At 39.8% G+C, this 22,043-nt stretch overlaps 2 protein-coding genes across 2 annotated transcripts; both read left to right on the top strand.

Moving 5' to 3' along the window:
• The first annotated feature begins 73 nt into the window (after positions 1–73).
• Positions 74–7,611, top strand: LOC137287480 (organic cation transporter protein-like). The gene is made up of 9 exons (XM_067819812.1): positions 74–222; positions 3,295–3,529; positions 3,851–3,954; positions 4,390–4,544; positions 5,127–5,295; positions 5,756–5,983; positions 6,286–6,515; positions 7,005–7,186; positions 7,456–7,611. The coding sequence occupies exons 1-9, from the start codon at positions 74–76 to the stop codon at positions 7,609–7,611; spliced, it is 1,608 nt and encodes a 535-aa protein (XP_067675913.1).
• Positions 7,612–11,029: 3,418 nt separating this feature from the next.
• Positions 11,030–17,047, top strand: LOC137287750 (organic cation transporter protein-like). The gene is made up of 11 exons (XM_067820140.1): positions 11,030–11,178; positions 11,749–11,983; positions 12,205–12,308; positions 13,112–13,266; positions 14,073–14,241; positions 14,466–14,699; positions 14,999–15,228; positions 15,518–15,699; positions 15,921–16,072; positions 16,647–16,681; positions 16,971–17,047. The coding sequence occupies exons 1-11, from the start codon at positions 11,030–11,032 to the stop codon at positions 17,045–17,047; spliced, it is 1,722 nt and encodes a 573-aa protein (XP_067676241.1).
• Positions 17,048–22,043: the final 4,996 nt, after the last annotated feature.

Here is a 22,043-nt window from a genome sequence, read left to right on the forward strand (position 1 = left end):
ATCTGTCCACGAAATGCAGTGGTCGCTGTAACTGTGGGAAGGAGAGGCGAGAGTCAAGACAAGACTTAAGAAGATGAGACCAAACTTTGATGATGTCCTTCGGCACTTAGGGGAGTTTGGACGCTACCAGAAATGGATGTGTTTTCTTCTGTGTCTTCCTGGACTCAGCTATGGTGTCCGGATGATGATCAGTGTGTTCCTCCTCAACGTTCCAGAACACAGGTGTGTTGGTCAACGGCAGATTTAAATCAGTGGAAATGTATGTGAAATAGTATCAGCATATTAATGTGTGTTGGTAAACAGCAAGTTTTATTCAGCGGCCTTGAAAAATTATGTTAAATTGTATCACCATATAGATGTTGTACTTGAAGGTATGGTGACTCAATTACATCGGGATTATTCATGCAACTGCCCCGTAGTTTGTTTTTTGTTTTTGTTTTGTTTTGTTTTTAATTAGCAGCATGATGACGTTTTAAACAGTTTGAAGAATTTTGTATGATAGCAAGATTTATATTTCAAGAACATATTTTCGCATCAAGTGGGGGGCTGTAATATGTCTTCGCCGTTTACGCCGGGAAACATTATTGACCTTATAGAAACTACAGCGTTCACTCTAGAAGCAACATACCCATGTCTACCGCTTATGAATTTGACTGAGTGAGTGAGGTTTTTCGAAGCTTTTGGACATATTTGGACGAACGGGACACTAGGTATAGGAGTTACACATTGTTTCCCACGTGGGGCACCGAACCCGGGTCTTCGGCGTGACGAGCGAACGCTTTAACCTCTGGGCTACCCCCACCACCCTGAAAATATATCAACATCGAACCATATGAGAGAGATAGAGCACTTATAAACAGGTTGAATTTAATGACACCAGAGACGGATTTCACACGATGTACCCAGATAGGGAACTGACCTAGGCTCTTCAGCGGACGCTTTAACTCGCAGCCTACCCCCATCGCCCCGAACATATACCACAATCGTACCATTTGAGATAGACGCACCTATAAACAGGTTCAACTATGCCTAGTTCCACGGTCCTGATGTGCTTTGAGCAAACAATACCGGTGTAAAAGCAAGAACAAAATATTCGACACTCGCATCAGAGGTTATTACATTCATATTCAGCTACAATATATCCTTGAAAACATTCGTTGACGTTGACTGATAGATGGATGCTTGAATAATACGTCAGGATAGACGTTTCACGAATCAGGGGCATGAAGAAATCTTTTCAGATCTGATAAGATTTTTAAAAAATTGTTCCTTAACATGCAGTAATTAGCAGACAGTGAGGTGAGAAACTTTCCCGCATGGTGGTCAGGCACAGACTGAAGTGCATGCTTTTTTAGACCATGTGCTACCTTAGGGATGTCATGTGATAAACAAGTGCTGGAAACGAGGCTAATTTAAATACATTATGAATGTTAGCTAAATTAGTTACAAAAGTTTTGGCAGGTGCAAGTGGGGTTTGAACCTGTATGTTTAGGATTATAAATCCACATCCACAAACATTAGACCAACGAGTTAGATATTTGAATCTGAAGTTTCAGTAATCCTGAGTTTAAAGGTCACATGCAACCAAAAAATCAAACATAATTAAAACACATTTATCACTTATTCATGACATACAATATACATTGCTGCTTTTAAAAATAGAAATAAACAAAATTATAAGAGTACAATCGCGATTCAAAAGTGCAATATTTTGTACTTGGGCTTACTTCCCCCGAAACAAAGCCCTCGGGAGACCGAACCCAGTCATAGCTGGTGGATATGCACTCAAGTGTAACGACGGCTTCCGATTGGCTGTTTCATTTGCTGATATGCTACGGGTTCATTGTGTGTACAGAAAGATGATCTGCTTGATGGGCATTTTAGAAGTATAGCCAGTCACAAGAAAGTAAGATTCTGTATGGATAACAACTTCTTTTTGTGTACTTGATGCGTCGTTTCAGTATGGATTCATCTACTGTTGTCAAACAAAATCATATACACTAAAAGAAGCCGTTATCCATGAAGAATGTAGAGATGTTGAGTTTGAAAATACATGTTCTCCGAATTTGCGCTCGATCCAATCAAAAATCATTTCAGTAGAGATGATAAACTACTGGAATCTGTCATTCGTCCAAGTACAAATCAGGACTTGAAACTGACAAGAGTTTGCACCAGTTTCCGTCAGATCCAGTCATCCGAAAAAAATGAAAGTAGTATGTTTGCAACCCACAGACATAAAAACATGACATGTGTATCACACGTGCCTAATTACATAATGTGGCAGACACGGGACTCGGGTGCACGAGTCATAAATCAACTTATTTTCTTTATGTCGTATAGTCTGATAGGTGTTAAATTCAAATTCACGTGGTCAATGATCGAAGCTGTGTGTTGCATGTTGTCTTTAGCAGACAGGCAGGTAGACATATAGGTGTGAATAAACCAGACACTGAGCTTTCTCTGTGACAGAGACTGCTTACCACAATCAACAAGTTTTTTGACGTAACGAGTAGATTATTTACTTGTTTGTGAACACAACCAAAATTGACTACTGCTCACAACCTCAGACGCTGGGCATACATACTGTTTCAAGCTCCGCGAACCTATTCACTGCGCATGCGTCACGGGCGCTGCGTAGCACATCTGTTGGAACCAGTTTTCCCCCGAGCCCTGGGGGAATTTAGTGAAACGTTTGAACTCCGATTTCGCGGGCTTTTTGTTCATCGCGTTTTTTTAACTTTATAGGCTGAATTGGCATTTTTTATGATTTGTTTCGGTAAATGCATACCGAAAGGTACAAGGATCTGCAAAGTTGTGTTTTACGTTGCATGTGACCTTTAAGATTAAGTTTAAACTTTAAACAATGTTAAAACATAACATTTAATGGAATATTGAAACATGCAATCTTGCATTTACAACCGGTGTTAAAACAACTTTACTTGATACACATGAGTTATTATTATTCAAGACACTTTGTACCACTCGGATTCTGATCATTTAATTTGTTACACATCAGCAGACTCTGTTTATTCGTAGACCCCCAGAGACTATGTGACCGTGCTAAATATAAATTGATATTTAAGTTGAAGATCCACGATATCACGATAAAGATTCAGATCTCAAAACTTCTCAAACTGTTAAATCCTTGTAAACGTCTACCTACCTTTGGTTTGTGTCATCTGGAATCTTTGGGTTTAATGACATTCGTACCCACATTGTTGCAAAGGCTCACGTCGCTGAGCAGAGGTTGAATGTAGGAACCATTTATGGTGATCATTTTTCGATGTGCGACAGGTGCGCCATCCCCGGCTACGACAACGACACCTACGATATACAGTCTGACCACCATGCCTACCTGATTAACGCTACCATCCCCTACGTCACGAGGGACGGCAAACAGCAGCCTGATCGTTGCCACATCTACGCTGACAATTATGATTTGCTCAATGCAAGCGCCAGTCGGGCAGTCCTCGGCTGTAAAAAGTGGGTGTATGACAAGTCAGTGTTCGAGTTCACTGCTTCAATGGAGGTAAACGTTCATTTTCTAAGCCACACACTGGATTTTTTTATCCAACTCCTAAATTCTTCTTTAAAACAAATAAACTGTCACTGTTTCATTCAGTTTTGATCGGTGCAGATCTTGGTTATAGTCGATTTTCAGCAAACCATGCTTGTTGTCAGAGGTGACGAGCAGGACCGGGTGGTCTCGTTCGCTGATTTGCCTGATCGACCTCTTGCTGTCGATCACTGGATTGTCTGGTCCAGACTCGATCATTTACAGACCACCGCCTTATAGCTACAATTTGCTTATTGCAGCGTAAAACTAAACTCACTCTCTCACTTCATTTAGTTTAGTTTTGTGTGTGACGACGCCATACTTGCAACGCATTGTAAGATGATCTACATGTTTGGATGTTTCTTCGGGGCTTTTGCTGCTGGAACCCTTGGAGACAGGTGAGTCCATAAAATATCTAGCCCAAAATAATGAATATGTGTAATAAATTTGTAGATACGTAAAATATTTGGATTTCTGATATATCATCTATTTGTACATACATGTATTGTTATCTTACCTGGCACATAAATATCCTTTGTGATTGGCGCTCTTCTATTTCAATGTAGCCCGCTTGGAATGCCGAACTCATTTGGTACTTCGAATAACACTGGATGACGTATGGTGTACGGAAATTACCAGTGTTTCACGAATGCAAATCGATGAAAGGGAGATAACTCTACATCTTTTTTTTTTGGTTTGTTTGCAAAGTGTGGCGATGGCTACAGTATTGTACCAGTGCTTTAAACAATTCAAAAATAAAATTGAGGTGTTCGGTAAGATAAATACATTCATTTACGTGTATACAAGTATCATGTTTCTTTACGGCATGCTAGAATCGGTCGGAAAAAGGCTTTATATCTGTGTATCGTGCTGCTAACTGCTGGCGGCATCATCCTGAACTGGTCCAGCAATTTCGTCATGTTCGTCATCCTCCGTTTTATCAATGGTGCCTCTGCAACCGGGGTCTATTCCACCTCTTTCGTAATTGGTAAGTGATAAAGTGATTAAAATATCTGAATACACTCAAAGATACGCTTGACTCTTGAATGACGTGTCCTGATACAAATCTTCCAATGTGCCAGCTTGGCTATATCCACGAGTCCAGATCCAAGAATGCTGAGAACCTTCTTAAAGGCATAATGCCACGCTTTTTCGATAATATTTTGGTCTGTGATACATAACTGGGATATACGCACTCACACTAGTTTGATGTTTATACAATGAAAGACATATTAGTCTTATTAGACTCATATAGTTCGAGGCGATCAACCTCGACGCAGATTACACTTACCATATATGGAATATAAGCGAGAGAAATACAATATTTTTAGAGTAGTGTCGCGTGATAGTGTGCCTTTAAGATGCTTAAACCACTCTACCTGTCTTTACTACACCCACCACATTACACTTGTAACTAACGTTACATATCAGGGCCGTATATTCCTTCACTATCCCAAAATGACAGGGAAGTGTTAGTGTAGAAGATATGTTACTAAATAGGAATTAAAATTTGGTAAATGTGGAACAATGAATTAGTACAAAACTACATTTCGTTTCAATACATTTACAGGTATGGAGGTGATAGGTCCATCAAAGCGCGTCTTTACAGGAGCATTTGTCCCAATATTCTTTGCCCTCGGTATGACGATCCTGTCGGGAGTTGCTTTCTTCATCCGAGACTGGCACACTCTGGAGCTGGTCATGGCCGTCCCAGTGGGCATCTTCCTCGCATACTGGTGGTCAGTGATGAATATTATGCTGGGTTGTTTTTCAGCAAAGGTTGAGCTTGTAACAACTTCTAAACTAAATGTAACCCATTGATAATATACTGAACAGCAAAAGAAAAGCACGCTTACTTTGAGATTTCATTTTTCGAAACACTTTGTGCAGAGACATCATCTGCTTTGAAATATGCAGCCAGTGAGTGAATTGAAATAATTTTTCCTTGCATGAAATAAATCACGTTTCCATGTTGGTAATTAGCCAAATTTTGAGAATCCGATCACTCCCGGAAAAGAATGAATATATAAATTTCCAAAAGCACAAAATGAAATCGTTAACCTTGCATTGACAACCGCACAACCATTGGCACTATAAATATACCTGACTATTCGTTCTTTCTTTTTTTATATGCTCACTTGCACAAGGAGGTGGATCATGTTCCGTATTTGATCTTTCGAAAATGTATCTTTACTACAGGCTCATTCCCGAATCTCCAAGATGGCTGTTAAACAAGTTCCGCTATCAGGAAGCGGAAGTGATCATACGCCGCACAGCGAATGTGAACAAAGTCGAGCTACCTGATAATCTCTTTGAAGAACCAGACAAGACAGAGAACGAAACTATTGACACACCCAAGGCCAACTTCTTTCAGCTCTTCACCACCACAGTCATGTGTATACGAACTCTTATTATATTCTTTAACTGGTAATTTGGCACTGTGGCAATCATTGTCACATTATAACACTACCACTCTTTTATTAAAAATAATACATTTTACAGCCATCGTGCAAGTATGTTGCGATTGCTTACGTCGGACAACGTGCATGTGTCATCTATTGTCCTTTCGAGTCTAAAGGAATCTTTTCTGAAAAATCGAAAGGTCTTCATATTTATGTTCACGTTAATGGTTATACTAGGGACACGATACCTTCGGCTGGAACTGTCATTAACAGCAACATACTTTCAGTAGGGATCCTGTGAAATATATGTTTAAACCTTGCATGAAGGATGGTGGTCAGTATGGTGTACTATGGCCTGTCCCTCAACTCGGACAACCTGGGAGCTGGCAGCCTCCACCTCAACTTCCTGCTGGTGGGGCTGGTGGAGTTCCCCGCCTGTGCTCTCGTCCTGGTGCTGCTCAACAGACTAGGGAGGAAGATCTTGCACTGTGGTTCTATGTTATTAGGAGGAGTCTCTTGTATCCTCACCATCTTCACAATCCTGTATGCTGACCAGTGTACGTAAACATGACTCTACTTCTTCCTCTGTCAAACCCTTTCCTTGTTCATTGTCAAAGAACCTTTCTTCTCCTGTTTGAGCATTGAACACCGAGCCTTATTCTGTCCTTTGTCATGCGGGGAGTGAGTCCTGGAGATCCTCACCATGTGCATGAACTATTCTTTCCCACTATAGTTAATGTACCCGTGAAGGTCCTGGCTTGAAGATTGATCTTCAGTAACCCATGCTTGTCGTATGAGTCAACTAACGGAATCGGGTGGTCAGGCCCGCTGACACATATAATCGGTTCCCAATTGCACAGATCGATGTTAATGCTATTGATCACTGGATTTTCTGGTCCACATTCGACTATTTCCAGATCGTCGCCATATAGCTGGAATATTGCTGATTGCATAGTTCATGTCTGAAACTTAACTTTGTCACCTTCAGGCTAATGAAGGAAACCAAGTAAAGGCGATATGTGTATCGGAAATGTTTTGCATTGCAGCATTGCAGTGGGTCACAGTTCTGCTCGCTATGATAGGAAAGCTTGGGACAGCAGCAGGCTTTGCTGTCATCTACATCTTTTCCTCAGAACTCTTCCCAACCGTCATTCGCCACTCTGCTTTCGGGGCAAGTTCTTCTTTAGCCCGATTGGGAGGCATGATAGCACCGTATATAGCAGACTGGGTATGTTTGGCAAACAGATATCGGCTATCCAGGTGAAAATACATGTTTCCCTCATGATCGAGTTACTACTTTGTCGGTTTGTTGTTTGCAACCAGCCATATGGCGACGGTTTGTCTGGACTACATAGTCATTTTTTTAGATAAAGGGCATGGACTTTCCGTGAACAGCACGAAAGAAAAAAAATAATTGCTGTTGTGAAAGCGAATGGCAGATGTTTGAATGTGAATGCATTTCATTCATGTATACCTCAGCACATACTGATTTGAAAGGGCAAGTTTGTTGGCGGTGACATCGGACGTGCCCTGCCTCTGTTGATGTTTGGCAGCCTGTCTGTCCTGGCAGGTCTGTTGGCTCTCCTCCTGCCGGAAACACTCAACAGAGACCTTCCGGAGACCATCGAGGACGGAATCAAGTTCGGCAGGTGACAATGGTTCACAATATAATATACACCAGATGACATTCTCAAACCAATCAATCGTTATCTGTTATAATAAGGGGACCAGCGGTATCCAATACGCTTTGTTAGTGTCGTAGCAAGATAAATGAACATAAATGTGTGTTGCAACAGTACAGCCGCATGTCATTTATTTTCAGGGTTTGACATTCGTGTTGAGAAAGAAATGTATTTTGCTTTTAAACATGGTGTAATCAGGAACATTTGAGACGATGGTGACCTCGGGCAATTATTGTTCATACCTGAATTCATCAAAGGCGATACTTAGTCATTTTTCCCCAATGTCAGTGAAACAGATTACAATGCAAGGAATAACAATTCGAATGTTTGACTGTGAAATCCTGCTCAATCCTAAACCTACTTTTAAAGACGTACAAGATTAGGAATACACATATATGTGCCTGTCACACTTCAACATATGAAATAATCTGTCCTACAATGTACGTTGTCTTTGGTATTTGCAATTGAAAACTGTGTTTATATTTACAGAAAACGCATTAGTCATAGATCCATAGATGATGAAGGTAAGTTCTTTTCAATAAGAATCAGGAATGAAAATTTCATGTTGCAGAGGACAAAGGACAGTTTTTCATAATCTAAAAAGGAATACTAGTATTATTAGCAATAAAATGGGCACGTTCAGATGCACTTTAAATTTTTTATATTGATACTGATCGATAACCATAACGATGTTGAACACAAGGTATTTTACCTTTCAGAAGGGGAACATCGTCTTTCTTTGCTTGCAATACCTGATTCGACAGACCTGGACGCAAAGACAACAGGCACTGGATAAAACCAATAGTTGGTGTTTGTCTTAATGTGCAGGTCAAAATTTTGCTGTCTGGTGATCGATACCTCGTATTTTAATAACATTTCATGGAATATTGTCTTTGTGTGAGAATAAAGTCTGTTATCATTTGAAATGGTTAGTTTTTATTCTCAAATTGTTACGACTTCCTTTTGTGACAGATAATTCTTGTAGTTAAACCACTTTTTTATTGTCACAATATGGCTGAAATACCGATGGTGTGACGTTAAATCTATCTAACTCACTTAATGTGGAGCCGCACTTATGCTTTTTGTATGTGAGCACAATTGTCAGTATGAAAGGTGGAAAAGATATGAAAAGGAAGTTTAGTTTACGATGACTGTTCTCAGAGAAGTGTGTGTGTGTGTGTGTGTGTGTGTGTGTCTCTGTGTGTGTCTGTTAAGGATTCACTCTCTTTCGTTCTACTTGTAGTATCCAAACATTTTAAATCTTGAGGCCACACCTGGAAAACCCCCTCGCGGCATCGGGAGGCTCAACCAATCATCTAATATTCATTTGAAGACTCTTCACTCATGCATGGGAAATAGAAAACCTATTCTGCCTATTTTGCCCGGCATGACATAATTGGATGATCTGTATCACGATGTGAGATTAAAAATATTCTAACATAGCTACCTCTTGCTCATCATTCTGAAGACATTACAAAGAAGCATTGCCTCATATCATCGTGTTAACTGTGTTCTATGGCGCTGTCATTAGTTTAATTTGTAATTAAACAGCTGTGATGGTTCATTAATGTGTAGCACAGTCAATTTGAAACACCGTGTTTTATAAAAAATATATCTTTATAATTTTAAGAATATACCACAACTTCATTATCTGGTCAGAGATCTGTCATGCATTAAATGGAAAACTTAGAAGCATCATTGGTTTTCTATCATGAACACAATATGTATGTTTAGAATATGGTCACATATGTGTTGTATTGTAATGTACATATGCTGGAAGTTTTGTTAGGTTTGTGCCATTCGGCATTCGAAGCCTCACTCTCAGAGTCAGGTACCTAGTCGTCAGGACTCATAGATTACGAATTTTGTACATGTACCCCTCTGACAAGTGCAAATTGGTCCAGCTGACGCGACCTAAAGACTGAATAAAAATTGCCATTCAGAAATTGTCAAAAACTATAAGGACAGTCGTAATCTAAACAAGGCAATCGTACCAAACGCAAGAGGATATAAAGGACAATACCACTAAAACTTTGTTACACATTTAACAACATTCACATATAAATGTATATTGGCAGAAATGCAAAACACCCAACACACAGAATTAGCTGTCGTGTTAAGATCGCTATATGTAGTGGACTAAACCTTGCACATTTAAACCTCATAAAGTCAATTCGTGTTTTATCATCTACCAGTACACATATTTGTTGGCAACAGAGAGAAATCTGGCACCATTTTGAAACAAAAAAAACCCGGATGAATCCATGGAATCTTATTCAGATAACTGTGAAATATAATTTAGTTTATTTAGTCTTAATATATATATATATATATATATATATATATATATATATATATATATATATATATATATATATATATATATATATATGTATACGCCCTTACCATATCACTGACACTGCAGTCAGTATATTCCACAGCCTCTAGGCCTTGGTTGTATAATGTCACAGCACTTTTGAGCAGCTTGTCATTTCTACATAAATGTCTTACTACTCTTGCTAAACGGGTGTTTGATCAGTGGTTCAAGGCTGTTATGGTAGATATGCTTTAAGATATTCGTCCCCAAACCCTCTCCCACTCTAAATCCAAATTTGGAGTTGTAGCATGTGTTCGCGTGTATGTTCAGGTGAACACTTGGCTTGTGAAGTAATTCTGACGTATGCTACCAGCTGAGCAGGACACGATCACCTTTGTTTATACTTCCTATCAAAACGTTAAAGAAGCATGTGCAAATGGCTTGCACGTGTTTCGGTGAAAAGGTTTGTTAAGAATACGTCAATTTTCACTAATTTATATCATTTGCTGAACTCATACCAAAATGTTTTCAAGGCTACGAATTTGTTTTACAATACAACAATTCATGTGTAAACATGTACGCAGAAGCTTTTAACAGTATGGAATATTTTGCAAAATGTAATTCAGAACAGTTGCCTGAAGTAAGTTACGCTATTTAAGCTAAACTTTTGATGGGAGGTAGACATACACATGTCCACTGTGTACTGGGAATTGTCATGCACAACCACTAAATTTCGTGTTGATATGAGAAGGTTTGCAGCATCTACCATTATGCTACTTTTGATAGATAGATAGATTTTATAGAGTAATACTCAAACTCAGCTTTTCCAGAAAACAATAACACAATGAAATTGTCCTAGTAATGGTATGTATGTTCTATAGTTATCCTGCTTGTCTCACAGGTCAAGCAGTGCGTTCATCGTCCATATTTGGAATGGTATTCATTCAAGTCATGCCGTTGCGTGCTTTTCAGTCTAACCAATGACATGGAAGCTGTGATACACAGCTTTTGTCATGAATGTGTGTTAGTTGTATTTGATGCCTTTCCTTATAACACGAGCTAGACAGCAGTGATGAGACCCAACTTCGATGATGTTCTGCGGCACCTGGGGCAGTTGGGACGCTACCAGAAATGGATTTACTTTCTTCTGTGTCTTCCTGGACTCAGCTATGGTGTCAGGATGATGATCAGTGTGTTTCTCCTCAAAGTACCTGAACACAGGTGAGTTGGGCAAGTTTGCAAAGTTAATTACAGTGAATAAGGTCAAATCGTGAATGTGCACATCACCATCTAAAGCTTATACGTGAATATGTATTCACGCCATAGCGATACATTTCCTGCAATTCTGAATATATTCTACAATGAGCATTGTATTATAACATTTCTAAAAAATATAACATATTTGGTGTTCCTAGCATTCATACCAAAATCTTAGCAATTTTGTTAAATTGTTCTGGTTAAACAGTAGTTTGAAGCTAAACCATTTTAATGTCCTGCAAACTAATATTAAATATCCCATTTTAAAACTACGGACTACAGTTTTGAATTTGACGTTGGATGTTTAGGGTCAGTTTAAATACTGGGCAACAATTCAGAATAATGACTTAGTTTTGGTGGAACTTTCATCAGCCAAGAAACAGAATGCATTAGGCCTATCTTCCTGCATTTCTTACTACGATATCATATGCAGATTTTGCCTGTCTGTATTACCTGATACCTACAACTGCAACGACATCGTTAATTTCATAGTGTGTCCAGTTGAAGTTATGTACACTGTGTACCGTCCTACAGGTGCGCCATCCCCGGCTACGACAACGACACCTACGATGTACAGTCTGACAGCCACGCCAAAATGATCAACGCTACCATCCCCTTCGTCATGAGGGACGGCAAACAGCAGCCTGATCGTTGTCACATCTACTCTGACAGTTATGATATGAACAATGTAAGCGCCTCTCGTGCGTTCCTCAGCTGTAAAAAGTGGGTGTATGACAAGTCAGTCTTCGAGGTCACTGCTTCAATGGAGGTAAACGTTCATGTTGGGATAAATTTATACAATACTCAAATGTACCAAAAAGACCCAACCGTTTATCTGAGTTAAACTTGCCAAAGGACGATTTCATTGTCCTGTCCTTAAGGATTAATATTTTTAAAAGATCCTACGGTATCCGGCAACAATTTGAATTTAATGCATCTACTCTCAAGAGCGGTTCAATGATAAACTGTTCACACATTCTTTTCATTCAGTTCAACTTTGTGTGTGACGACGCCATACTAGCAACTCATTCTACGATGCTGTTTATGTTTGGGTGCTTCTTTGGAGCATTCGCCTCTGGAGCCATTGGAGACAGGTGAGTCCGTAGTGTACAGTCCAATAATAGCAATAACTAAAGTAAAGTCAGTATAATTATCTAAAATAACAGATAACTTAGGCCTCACATAGCAGAAATGTGGTGATGTAGTTGAACACACTATACATTTTTCCTTGAAAGGATGTATCGCCCATTGGTCAGCTGGGACACACCTTCACTTGCACTTTTGGTAAAATCACTTCTGACTTTAAATTTATACTCCTCACTTTGGAAAGGTACAACGGACGTAGTGAGGCGTTCTCCCCCAAAGTAATTGAAATGATAATCAGGTGTTCCCAAATGAATCAAAGATAACCATTTTGAAAGAATGTGTTTATTAACAATCACTTCGCCTAAGACCCAAGGATTTCTGATAATTACAGCATGTTGACGAGGCTGTTAAGGACCTTCTATACGACTAATTCCCTCTTTCCTCAACTGATAGAACTATCCTGGTTTCACACGTTGCTTGACAATCAGATGTTATCTCTGACTGGAAAAGAAGAAACTATTGACCTCAGCTGTTGCCCTAAGACCCTGAGACTCGCATTTAGGAAATGTTTCCTTTCATTGTTAATGTCTGGCTAATACGAGCAGTATTTTGACTTACGTCCCGCCCATCAGGTTTTCTTGGTCGGTTATAACCGATATCAATGTTCCACCACTTCACCTGGTCCCCTGATGAATTAACTCTCAGAATAGATCTAGGTACGGTACAAATTGCATTAACGTGATCAATTAGTGCATGTTCTAATATCAAGTGTGTATCACAACACTCTGTCGTGTTTGTTGGCTTTTGCCAGAATTGGGAGGAAGAAGGCCCTTTATTTGTGTGTTGTGCTTCTAACCACTGGTGGAATCATTCTCAACTGGTCCAGCAACTTCGTCATGTTCGTCATCCTCCGTTTCATCAATGGTGCCTCGGCAACTGGAATCTACGCTACCTGCTTCGTTATGGGTAAGACATTATGACATTACCTAATATGCAGTTAAAGATACAACGCAGTCTTGAATGGAATGTACCTTTACAACCTACGTTCGTAATTCCATGTGTTCCGGATGCCAGGGAATTAAACCTGTTCCCACCATTGTCGAAATACATTCGAATGTCAAAGCTATTTTTTGACTGACCCAGCGGGTCTATACTTGGTCAATAAAGAGCAAACTCGAGTCATTATAGGATTTGCTAAACATGCTCACCGTCAGCTTGCCATATGCGTATATTTTGCATATCATTCATGTCTGCCATGTACGTGCTCAAAACATTTCCGAAAGTCTTTCGTGCCACGACTCCTGTAAACACGCATAATTGTAGTACTGATTGGATTTTTATATTGGGAGGACTAACCCCTCCATGTGTTGGATTGACTGCTATGATTCGATTCCGCAATTCCATTTTTGAACACTTCCTGCTCATTTAACCCATCCACCGAGTACTCAATAAATTGCTAGTCAACTCCATTTGAAATGAACTGCAGGGTCAGTTGAAGACTTAAGAACCCATTTCTGTTAGAAAGGTTTTATTTTAGGTATTTGTTTAGTACGCCCAAATGTCTTGACTAGCACCCAGGTTTGCTCCCATGAATACAGCTCATCTGACACAGAAGGCCGCAGTCTGTGTCGTGGCGCTCTCGTCTAGCCTTCCTCAAAGAAGTCCCATTCGCCGTCCTAAAGATCACGCATGTGGAACAACCAAGTCGTATGACAATTCCTTCAGACAAATAGAAACATTGGACTTTCAATCTTGTTTAATCCCATTAATAGGTATGGAGATAGTGGGGCCTTCTAAACGGGTCTGGACGGGAATAATGATTGCAGTGTCCTTCGCACTTGGTGAGACGATATTGTGTGGAGTTGCCTATTTCATCCGAGACTGGCATACCCTGGAGCTAGCCACGGCCGTCCCTGTCGGCATCTTCCTCGTATACTGGTGGTCAGTGCTGAATATTATGCCATGATAAAAGTAACAAACGCTGGGTTCATCTTCCACAAATTGCTACCCTGAATGTAAACGATTAAATTTGGAGATTTAGAATCAGTCAGTATTGTCCGCATGAAAAATGAACATATAAATTTTCCTACAACTAATCAATCAAATGATTTACCTTCATGCCTCATATTTGATTTATCTCAAAAGAGTGTTATTCTTCATGCCAGGCTCATTCCCGAATCTCCAAGATGGCTGATGAACGAGTTTCGCTATCAGGAAGCGGAAGTGATCATACGCCGCGCAGCGGACGTGAACAGAGTGACGCTACCTGACAACATGTTCGAACCGCAAGAGACAACAGATGATGAAACTGATGATGATGACAAGCCCAAGGGCAGCTTCATCCATCTCTTTACCACTTCAGCCATGTGTATACGGACTCTTATTATATTCTTTAACTGGTAATGTGGTATTATTTCATATCCTAATAAAACATATTGCTGTATCTTTATAACTAATTCTCGTTACAGTCATCCTGCAACCAATTCGAATCTCTATAGCTGATATGAAGAAAATATGAAACTGTAATATGTAATATAAGAAATATGAAGGATTATTATTATCTTAATATTAACTCTTCAGTGGATGAACCAAAACGAAAGACATTCATTATGCTGAACTGACATAACCAAGACTGACGTAATATCAATGAGATTAGTATCAGATGAAATACGTGTGTATATTTGATTCTTGCATGAAGGTTGGTGGTCAGTATGGTATACTATGGCCTGTCCCTCAACTCGGACAACCTTGGAGCTGGCAGCCTCCACCTCAACTTCCTGCTGGTGGGGCTGGTGGAGTTCCCCGCCTGTGCTCTCGTCCTGCTACTCCTTAACAGACTAGGGAGGAAGATCTTGCACTGTGCTTCTATGCTAATAGGAGGGGTTTCCTGTATCCTCACCATCTTCACTATCTTATATGCTGAACAGTGTGCGCATACTAAGTGTTAACTCTTCCGCTCTTTGTCAAACCCGTGGCACTAAAGCCTCATTCTTTCACTCTGTTATGTCATGAACACAAACAGTGTTCTCAGATTCTGTCAGGATCATACCAATATCCTAATTTTCATTTTTCACAGAAGCCATCGTGAAGTCTTGGTAATATTGTCATTCATAGTTTAGAAAACAGTAACAAATAAACTGTGAAGAAATATGCATTAATGTGAAGAAATATGCATTAATGTAAGTGAAGATATATTTACCAAGTGTTTGCATTGCAGCACTGCAGTGGGTAACCGTCCTGTTGGCTATGGTAGGGAAGCTTTGGACCACAACGGGTTTCGTCGTCATTTACATATTCTCCTCAGAGCTGTTCCCAACCGTCATTCGCCACTCCGCAGTCGGGGCAAGTTGTTCCTTGGCTCGGGTAGGAGGCATGATAGCACCGTATATAGCAGACTGGGTATGTTTGGCAAACAGATATGTCCTTGCTATACGTATCGAAATAAGGGCAATCGTTTCAATCATGGTAGACGAATGTCGCCTACTACAAAATGGTGATTACTTTTGACGACGTAAACGAGGATAAAGCTTCCTTGAAATTAGCATGTCAATACTGTTGAGTAGATATTCAGTTTTCTTGTTGGCTATTTTGTTTGATAATAATAAGTACTCAATTCACAGGGCAAGTTTGTTGGCGGTGACTTCGGCCGTGCCCTGCCTCTGTTGATGTTCGGCAGTCTGTCCGTCCTGGCAGGTCTGTTGGCCCTCCTCCTGCCGGAAACACTCAACAGAGACCTTCCGGAGACCATCGAGGACGGCATCAACTTTGGAAGGTAACAATCTTGCAGTTCGAGATAAAGTCAGACACTACTTCATCAATGATGCTGTTGAGACCAAAGGTCTACAATAATTCATGATACCATTTAGGCCAAAGATCTACAACAATTCACAAAACCACTGAGACAAAAAGTCTACAATAATGCATGATACCATTTGATATGATAACATATGACGCAATCTGGGCCCCAGATGAAACCAGACATCCAGTTCTCGAAATGACATTACTCTTGCACAGATTTTCACAAGTTATCTCTACGTAAATGACATGAGAGAAAATTATTGAAAGATTGAGATGACACCAGAGTACACTCTGAAATGAATATATGTTACCGAAAAACTGTCCATAGTAAAAAAAATCATATAATGAAAAGGAGACCAGAGACTTTCTTCATGAGCTGTGGAAAACTAGAGATGCCACATTTTCTAGACTTGCGTTGGCTTTCTTGTGTATATTTGCATGTATGACAGACTATGAACATGAGTGGGCTTTATTGGTTGTTGAAATTCGAAAGCTTTGAATCATCACTTCCATTGATATTTAAGTTGTCGTTATTTCTATGTTTACAGACAACCCATTCGTGCGAGATCTACAGAAGGCAAAGGTTTGCTTACTCTCTTTCAAATAAGTATCCTGTGTGATGGTAGAGTTCCAAAGGGATGTTAATGCATAAATACATTCAGTCATGTTCTATAATCTCGTTTCAATGACCAGTAAATCATGCCCACCTTAACATCAAGATATCACGTACACAAAATATCGTTTCATTCAAGGATGTATGTATTTTGTGGTGTACTACTATACATCAGACATGTGTCTATCACGAAAGTTCACATACTACATATACATATCGAAAGACTAGCAGTGACCATGAACTATGTTATCTTTTCCAGAAAAGCAAGACGGTCTTTCGTTGCTTCCAATAACTGGCTGCACAGACCTGGATGAAAATCACCAAACTCAACAATGATAACAGCTATTATTAGATACTGACACCAGTCAATACTGGGCGTTCCTTTTCATGTACATTTTAAACTTTTCATCACAGATAAGTTTGTATGTATTCAGTATTAACGTGCACAAAGGTGTGAAGAAAGATAAAGAAAAGGAAGTGTATTTTTTCAGAACGTTTCAGATACTTTCTTGAAAGCAGTCAGTTGCCAGTGGTATTGTCATGACAACGGATGTTGCTCATGATATCACTCACTATTGGCAATGACGGCCGTCGAGTAAGTGGTTATTCCTGATATCGGTGTCAATCAACAAACGTACAATCAACGTACAAACAGTGAGGCGAAGTTGACCTCCTTGCCACAGACCGCCTGTCCGTGTTTTTATTTATTTAGATTTGCTTCGAAGACGTTCCGTTGTTTTGTACTAAATGTTATGCTCAATACAAAAACGTAGTTCTCACTCTTGAAGTGAATAAATGTGAACCATGTATTTCAGCACTGTCTCAAGATGTAAGGAATGATGTTTTGTGAACGCTTGAAATAGTAGATGAAATATTAGAGCTTCTTAAAAGATACAAATAAAACTATTTTTTAATTTCTTCTTTTCTTACGAATCTACAAAAAAGTGCTACATGCCATAAGGACCTTCTAACTATATAAGCGTGTGTGTCAAAGAACCTTTCGCGGGGTCAGGACCAAGGACAGGCAATTGAATAGTTCAGTCATTGTAACCACCCAGTATTCACTTTATCGATTCCTGAAACAGGCAAAAGGTCTTCTGCTTGTGAAATGTTATCTCGACGCGATATTAAAAACAATGATCCTAGCCATTCAGAAGACAAATAACAGATTCTTCCGGTATTTTTATCAAACTACGTTGGAGCCAAAACGGTCGATTGTTGAAAAACACCAGTAGTTCCAATGGTATCTAGGGACTGAGAAGATGACTGATAAGGGACTGAGAGATGTAATCACATGCACTGTCAGCTGCTCATTTCACATGTGCTATGTCACGGTGTTAATGAAAGCCCGAGACGATCACGTATCTTTAATTGAACAATTTAGCTGACGTGGTAAGATTTCATTACCCTGCATTGTAACTATATTGCACAATACTTTCAGCGATTTCATAGCAAAGAGGTCTTAATGTCTGAACAGAAGCCCCCGAAAGGCTTCTCTCTCAATCTCTCTCTATCTCTCTCTCTGTATATGTGTGTGTGTGAGAGAGAGAGAGAGAGAGAGAATGTAACGAAGGTATACGTTGCCTCCAAATTGCACAATTGTCTTGGATCTTGCGCCAGGGTGGGCGAACACGTCCGTATAGGTCAATTATAGGAGAGAGACACGACCGTAAAAACTAATTATAGGCGAACCGTACTGCCCGGTTGTATAGCAATTACCGGTGAGTCTACTGACCCTGTTTCTTAACTGTCTGTACTAGATAACCATTTCATCTAACAAACGTTAGAAACAATCATGATATGATGGAGGTTTTGCGCATCTAGGTCATACAGTATAGGTCAAAGTATTTTGTTACCGCCTAAAAGATGACTGAAAAACAAGAGAATTGAACAATCATTATATATAAGAAACGGAAAAACAAACGTCGGTCTAAGGTCTGGATGTTACAAATGGATTTCACTCTTTGCTTGGAGCTTTGAAACACTTGAAATTGTTGTTTGCTACTCAACTGTTCTATTTTAAACTTTTGAGTCATTATATTTTTAGCCATCACACTGATCAAATATGCAGCGCTATGAACAGTATAATGTGTGCGGAGTTGACCCAGGTCTGATTCGGCTTTGCTAAAATTATCATCAGTATTTGTGTCAGCTACGTTCCACAGCCGGTGAATAAACAAGGGCAGGTCTTGATCATCTAACGAAACCGTTCCGCAAGCGGAGAAGGAAATATGGCAATGTCAGTCATATGAACTGAGTAAAGAATATCAGCGATCAAGCTATCTATACTGACCTTGATCACGGCAATGCTGTATACCGAAACTGTTCTGCTAACATGTATACGAAGCGAAATCCCAAAAATGACCGTAAAACATGTTCCAAACTGTTTTACCTGATGACGGGGTCAGAACAAGTCTGGAAATGTTGTACTCAAGAATAGAAAGATGAAACCCAGAAACAGAAATATGTTCATCAAATAGCATCTTCTTCTTCATCTCGCCAATAAAGATGTTTCAGTCAGTATTGTTGTTGCTTGCCTGGTTCTTTAAGTGTAAAGTTATGTGCCCACTACCAATAGAGTTAGTGGCCATTTGGGTCGTTCTTGAACAATGAAAAACGTAACGTGCATTTTTAAAACAAGTAAACCAAATGTGACATGAGATGATACATATTAAATGCATATACGTATATTTTAGTACGCCAAGAGTGATCGGGTGGTCAGACTCGCTGACAGGGTTGTCATATGTCATCCCATTTCTGCAGATCGATGCTCAGGCTGATGATTACTGGAATGTATATTGGTCCAGATTCGATTATTTACAGGCCTCCGACATATGGCAGCATTAATGAGTGCGGCGTAAAGTTTTGCTCACTCTGAATTCGGTACACCATGTTCTCCTCCTCCTCTTATGGTTGATACGTCTTTGCTTAAACACGACTTCATCTTAAACACAACTTCATCTTAAACACGACTTCATCTTAAACACGACTTCATCTTAAACACGACTTCATCTTAACCACAACGTCTAACAATCAACTAGAACTGATCTTCAGCAAGTAACCAACGCTTGTCGTAGGAGGCGACGAAAGGGATCGGGTGGTCAGGCTCGTTGACATAGTTGACACATATCGCAAATTTCGTAGAGCGATGTTCATGCTGTTAATTGAAACAGTCCACCTCGGGGAGCTGAGCAGTTGGTACGTTGAATGTGTTGAATAGTGGGGGATATTCCATTTTCGGGTGATATGATTTGGGATTATATTTAGATTTAGACAGTAATTTATCCATTCACAATGTGTTATGAATTTCGTGCAAACATGCCAATTTCATGCACGCTGTTTTCACGATGCAATCATGAAGATGATTATTTAGAGCGATCCACTGTACGTGCGAATGTGTTGCTGTACATTTAAGAAACATGAACCATTTGGTTGTAATGGGTTTTGTCAGCTTTTCACGTTTCATAACCTGGTTTGGTACATGCAGTATATGCCACGTGAGGAGTTGATACGTGTAATTGGATGTTGGAAGTTGGAAGTTGGAAGTTGGAACAAGGCTGAGCTCTTAGGCACGAACTCTTAACGTTTCACCGCCCATCAGAACGACAATATTACGAAACCGTGGTCAAAGAGACTCTCAAATCAAAGATTAGCTTTTCAGAGCTGCAGGCGTTAGAGTAAGTGGACAGACGATTCGATCAGAAGCGACTACACAAATATTAGCTGCGCCTCCTCGTCCACGTGTTATCCCACGACTGATATTACTGCAAGACGTCCTGCCAAGAACGACAGCACTTAACAAATTGTCGTTGGCCATTATGGCCTAGATGAAACAAGGTTTACTCCGGACGTCATTGACAACGTGTGGCGTAGGCGGAACGGGCGTTTTTGTGCCGTTGACGTTAGGCAGAACGATCGTTTTTGAGGTGCTAAGTAAGGTGTGAGGTGGGATGATTGGTAGTGGCAGAAGATATTGTTATACAATGATTACGGACAAATCTTTGGGCAGTGCTACCTTCACAACATTCTGGATTCACACGCTGTGCAAAATGCGGCCGACACGAAAGTCGTTTTGTGTCAGGGTGGCAATGCAGTGACTGTTATTGTAACTCCAGCAACACAATCACCTTGTGATGGTCAGCAAACCGTCTAGACTTGTCATCCATCGATATCACTGGTCGACGTTTACGTCATCGTTCACAACCGCCAACCACTGCATGAACCAAACTCACATTGGACATTTGATTAGGAGGATGCCCATTCGAATCCGGGGCTGTCTTGTGAGTCTGACTTTTCATGGTTGATGAACTGATGGACAGTAAAGATCATCTATCTGACGCCAACAATTAAGACATATCTTAGTGATATGTGCGCATTATACCGTAAACCTTTTATCTCATTAAAAAGTAAAAAATCAATAATTGGAACAACTTTTTTTATTGAATATCCCCTACATGTTAACATTGTATAAAACATGTCTATATCAAACAGTCCAGCAGTTCGTCACTACTAGTTTGGCGTCAACTACTTCAATGGAGGCCAACGATTGACCTGAAGAGGAAGCTAAATTAGCTGTTTGCAGTTTATTAACAAGTGCGAATAGACTATGTGTACAACTGGAAATAATAATTCATTATTCTAATAAAGGAACGGGAAAATGTCCAGATAGTAAGCCAAATACTAGTTGCCTATAGCTGCATATGTATTGCATTTTTGGACTGTTTCTCAATGTTTCGACACGAAATAAGATGATGACCTTGATCTATCAAGAAATAGGGTAACAACAGCAGCTGAAATGGCACTTTCCAAAAGCGTTTTATCAGAACTAATAACATACTTTTCCCGAGGCATAACATAACATGAAATGAAAATGAAAGTCTTTCATACCCGCCTTGGTGTACCATGTAATAAAGATCATTTGTATGAACATTATCACCATGTGTACATGAATGAATGAATTAATGAATGACGCTGTGGCTATTTTCAGTCATTAATTGAATGTATTAAAATAATTTGGCATCGTTTATCGCCATTCAGAACTATTCGCCTCAATAAGGCACCATTGGGGGTTGCAGTGTTTTAATTTATATTGGGATGAAGATTGTGAGTTTCCTAGGCATAACATAAAATGAAATTCTTTGATACCCGCCTTGTTTTCTTACCATGTAGTAATGATCATTTCCATGCGAACTATCATGAATGAATGAATGAATGAATGAATGGAATGGTAGGTATCTTGGGTCAATGAAATGTTCGCTATCGTTTATTGCCATTCAGATCTATTCGCCTTAAACAAGCAGCATCGGGCGTGTGGTGTTCAATTTCGCATTGG

Source organism: Haliotis asinina, chromosome 6, assembly GCF_037392515.1.
Source record: "Haliotis asinina isolate JCU_RB_2024 chromosome 6, JCU_Hal_asi_v2, whole genome shotgun sequence".
Classification (NCBI taxonomy): Eukaryota; Metazoa; Mollusca; class Gastropoda; order Lepetellida; family Haliotidae; genus Haliotis; species Haliotis asinina.

What these genes read in the sequence shown, in the direction of transcription:
- LOC137287480 (XM_067819812.1), top strand. Translation starts at nt 74, where the DNA reads ATGAGACCAAACTTTGATGATGTCCTTCGGCACTTAGGGGAGTTTGGA. An exon ending in ATCTTCCTCGCATACTGGTG is followed by an intron (nt 5,296 to 5,755) that starts GTCAGTGATGAA and finishes TCTTTACTACAG; the next exon opens with GCTCATTCCCGAATCTCCAA. An exon ending in CTTATTATATTCTTTAACTG is followed by an intron (nt 5,984 to 6,285) that starts GTAATTTGGCAC and finishes CCTTGCATGAAG; the next exon opens with GATGGTGGTCAGTATGGTGT.
- LOC137287750 (XM_067820140.1), top strand. Translation starts at nt 11,030, where the DNA reads ATGAGACCCAACTTCGATGATGTTCTGCGGCACCTGGGGCAGTTGGGA. An exon ending in TCTGGAGCCATTGGAGACAG is followed by an intron (nt 12,309 to 13,111) that starts GTGAGTCCGTAG and finishes GGCTTTTGCCAG; the next exon opens with AATTGGGAGGAAGAAGGCCC. An exon ending in TATCTTATATGCTGAACAGT is followed by an intron (nt 15,229 to 15,517) that starts GTGCGCATACTA and finishes TTTGCATTGCAG; the next exon opens with CACTGCAGTGGGTAACCGTC.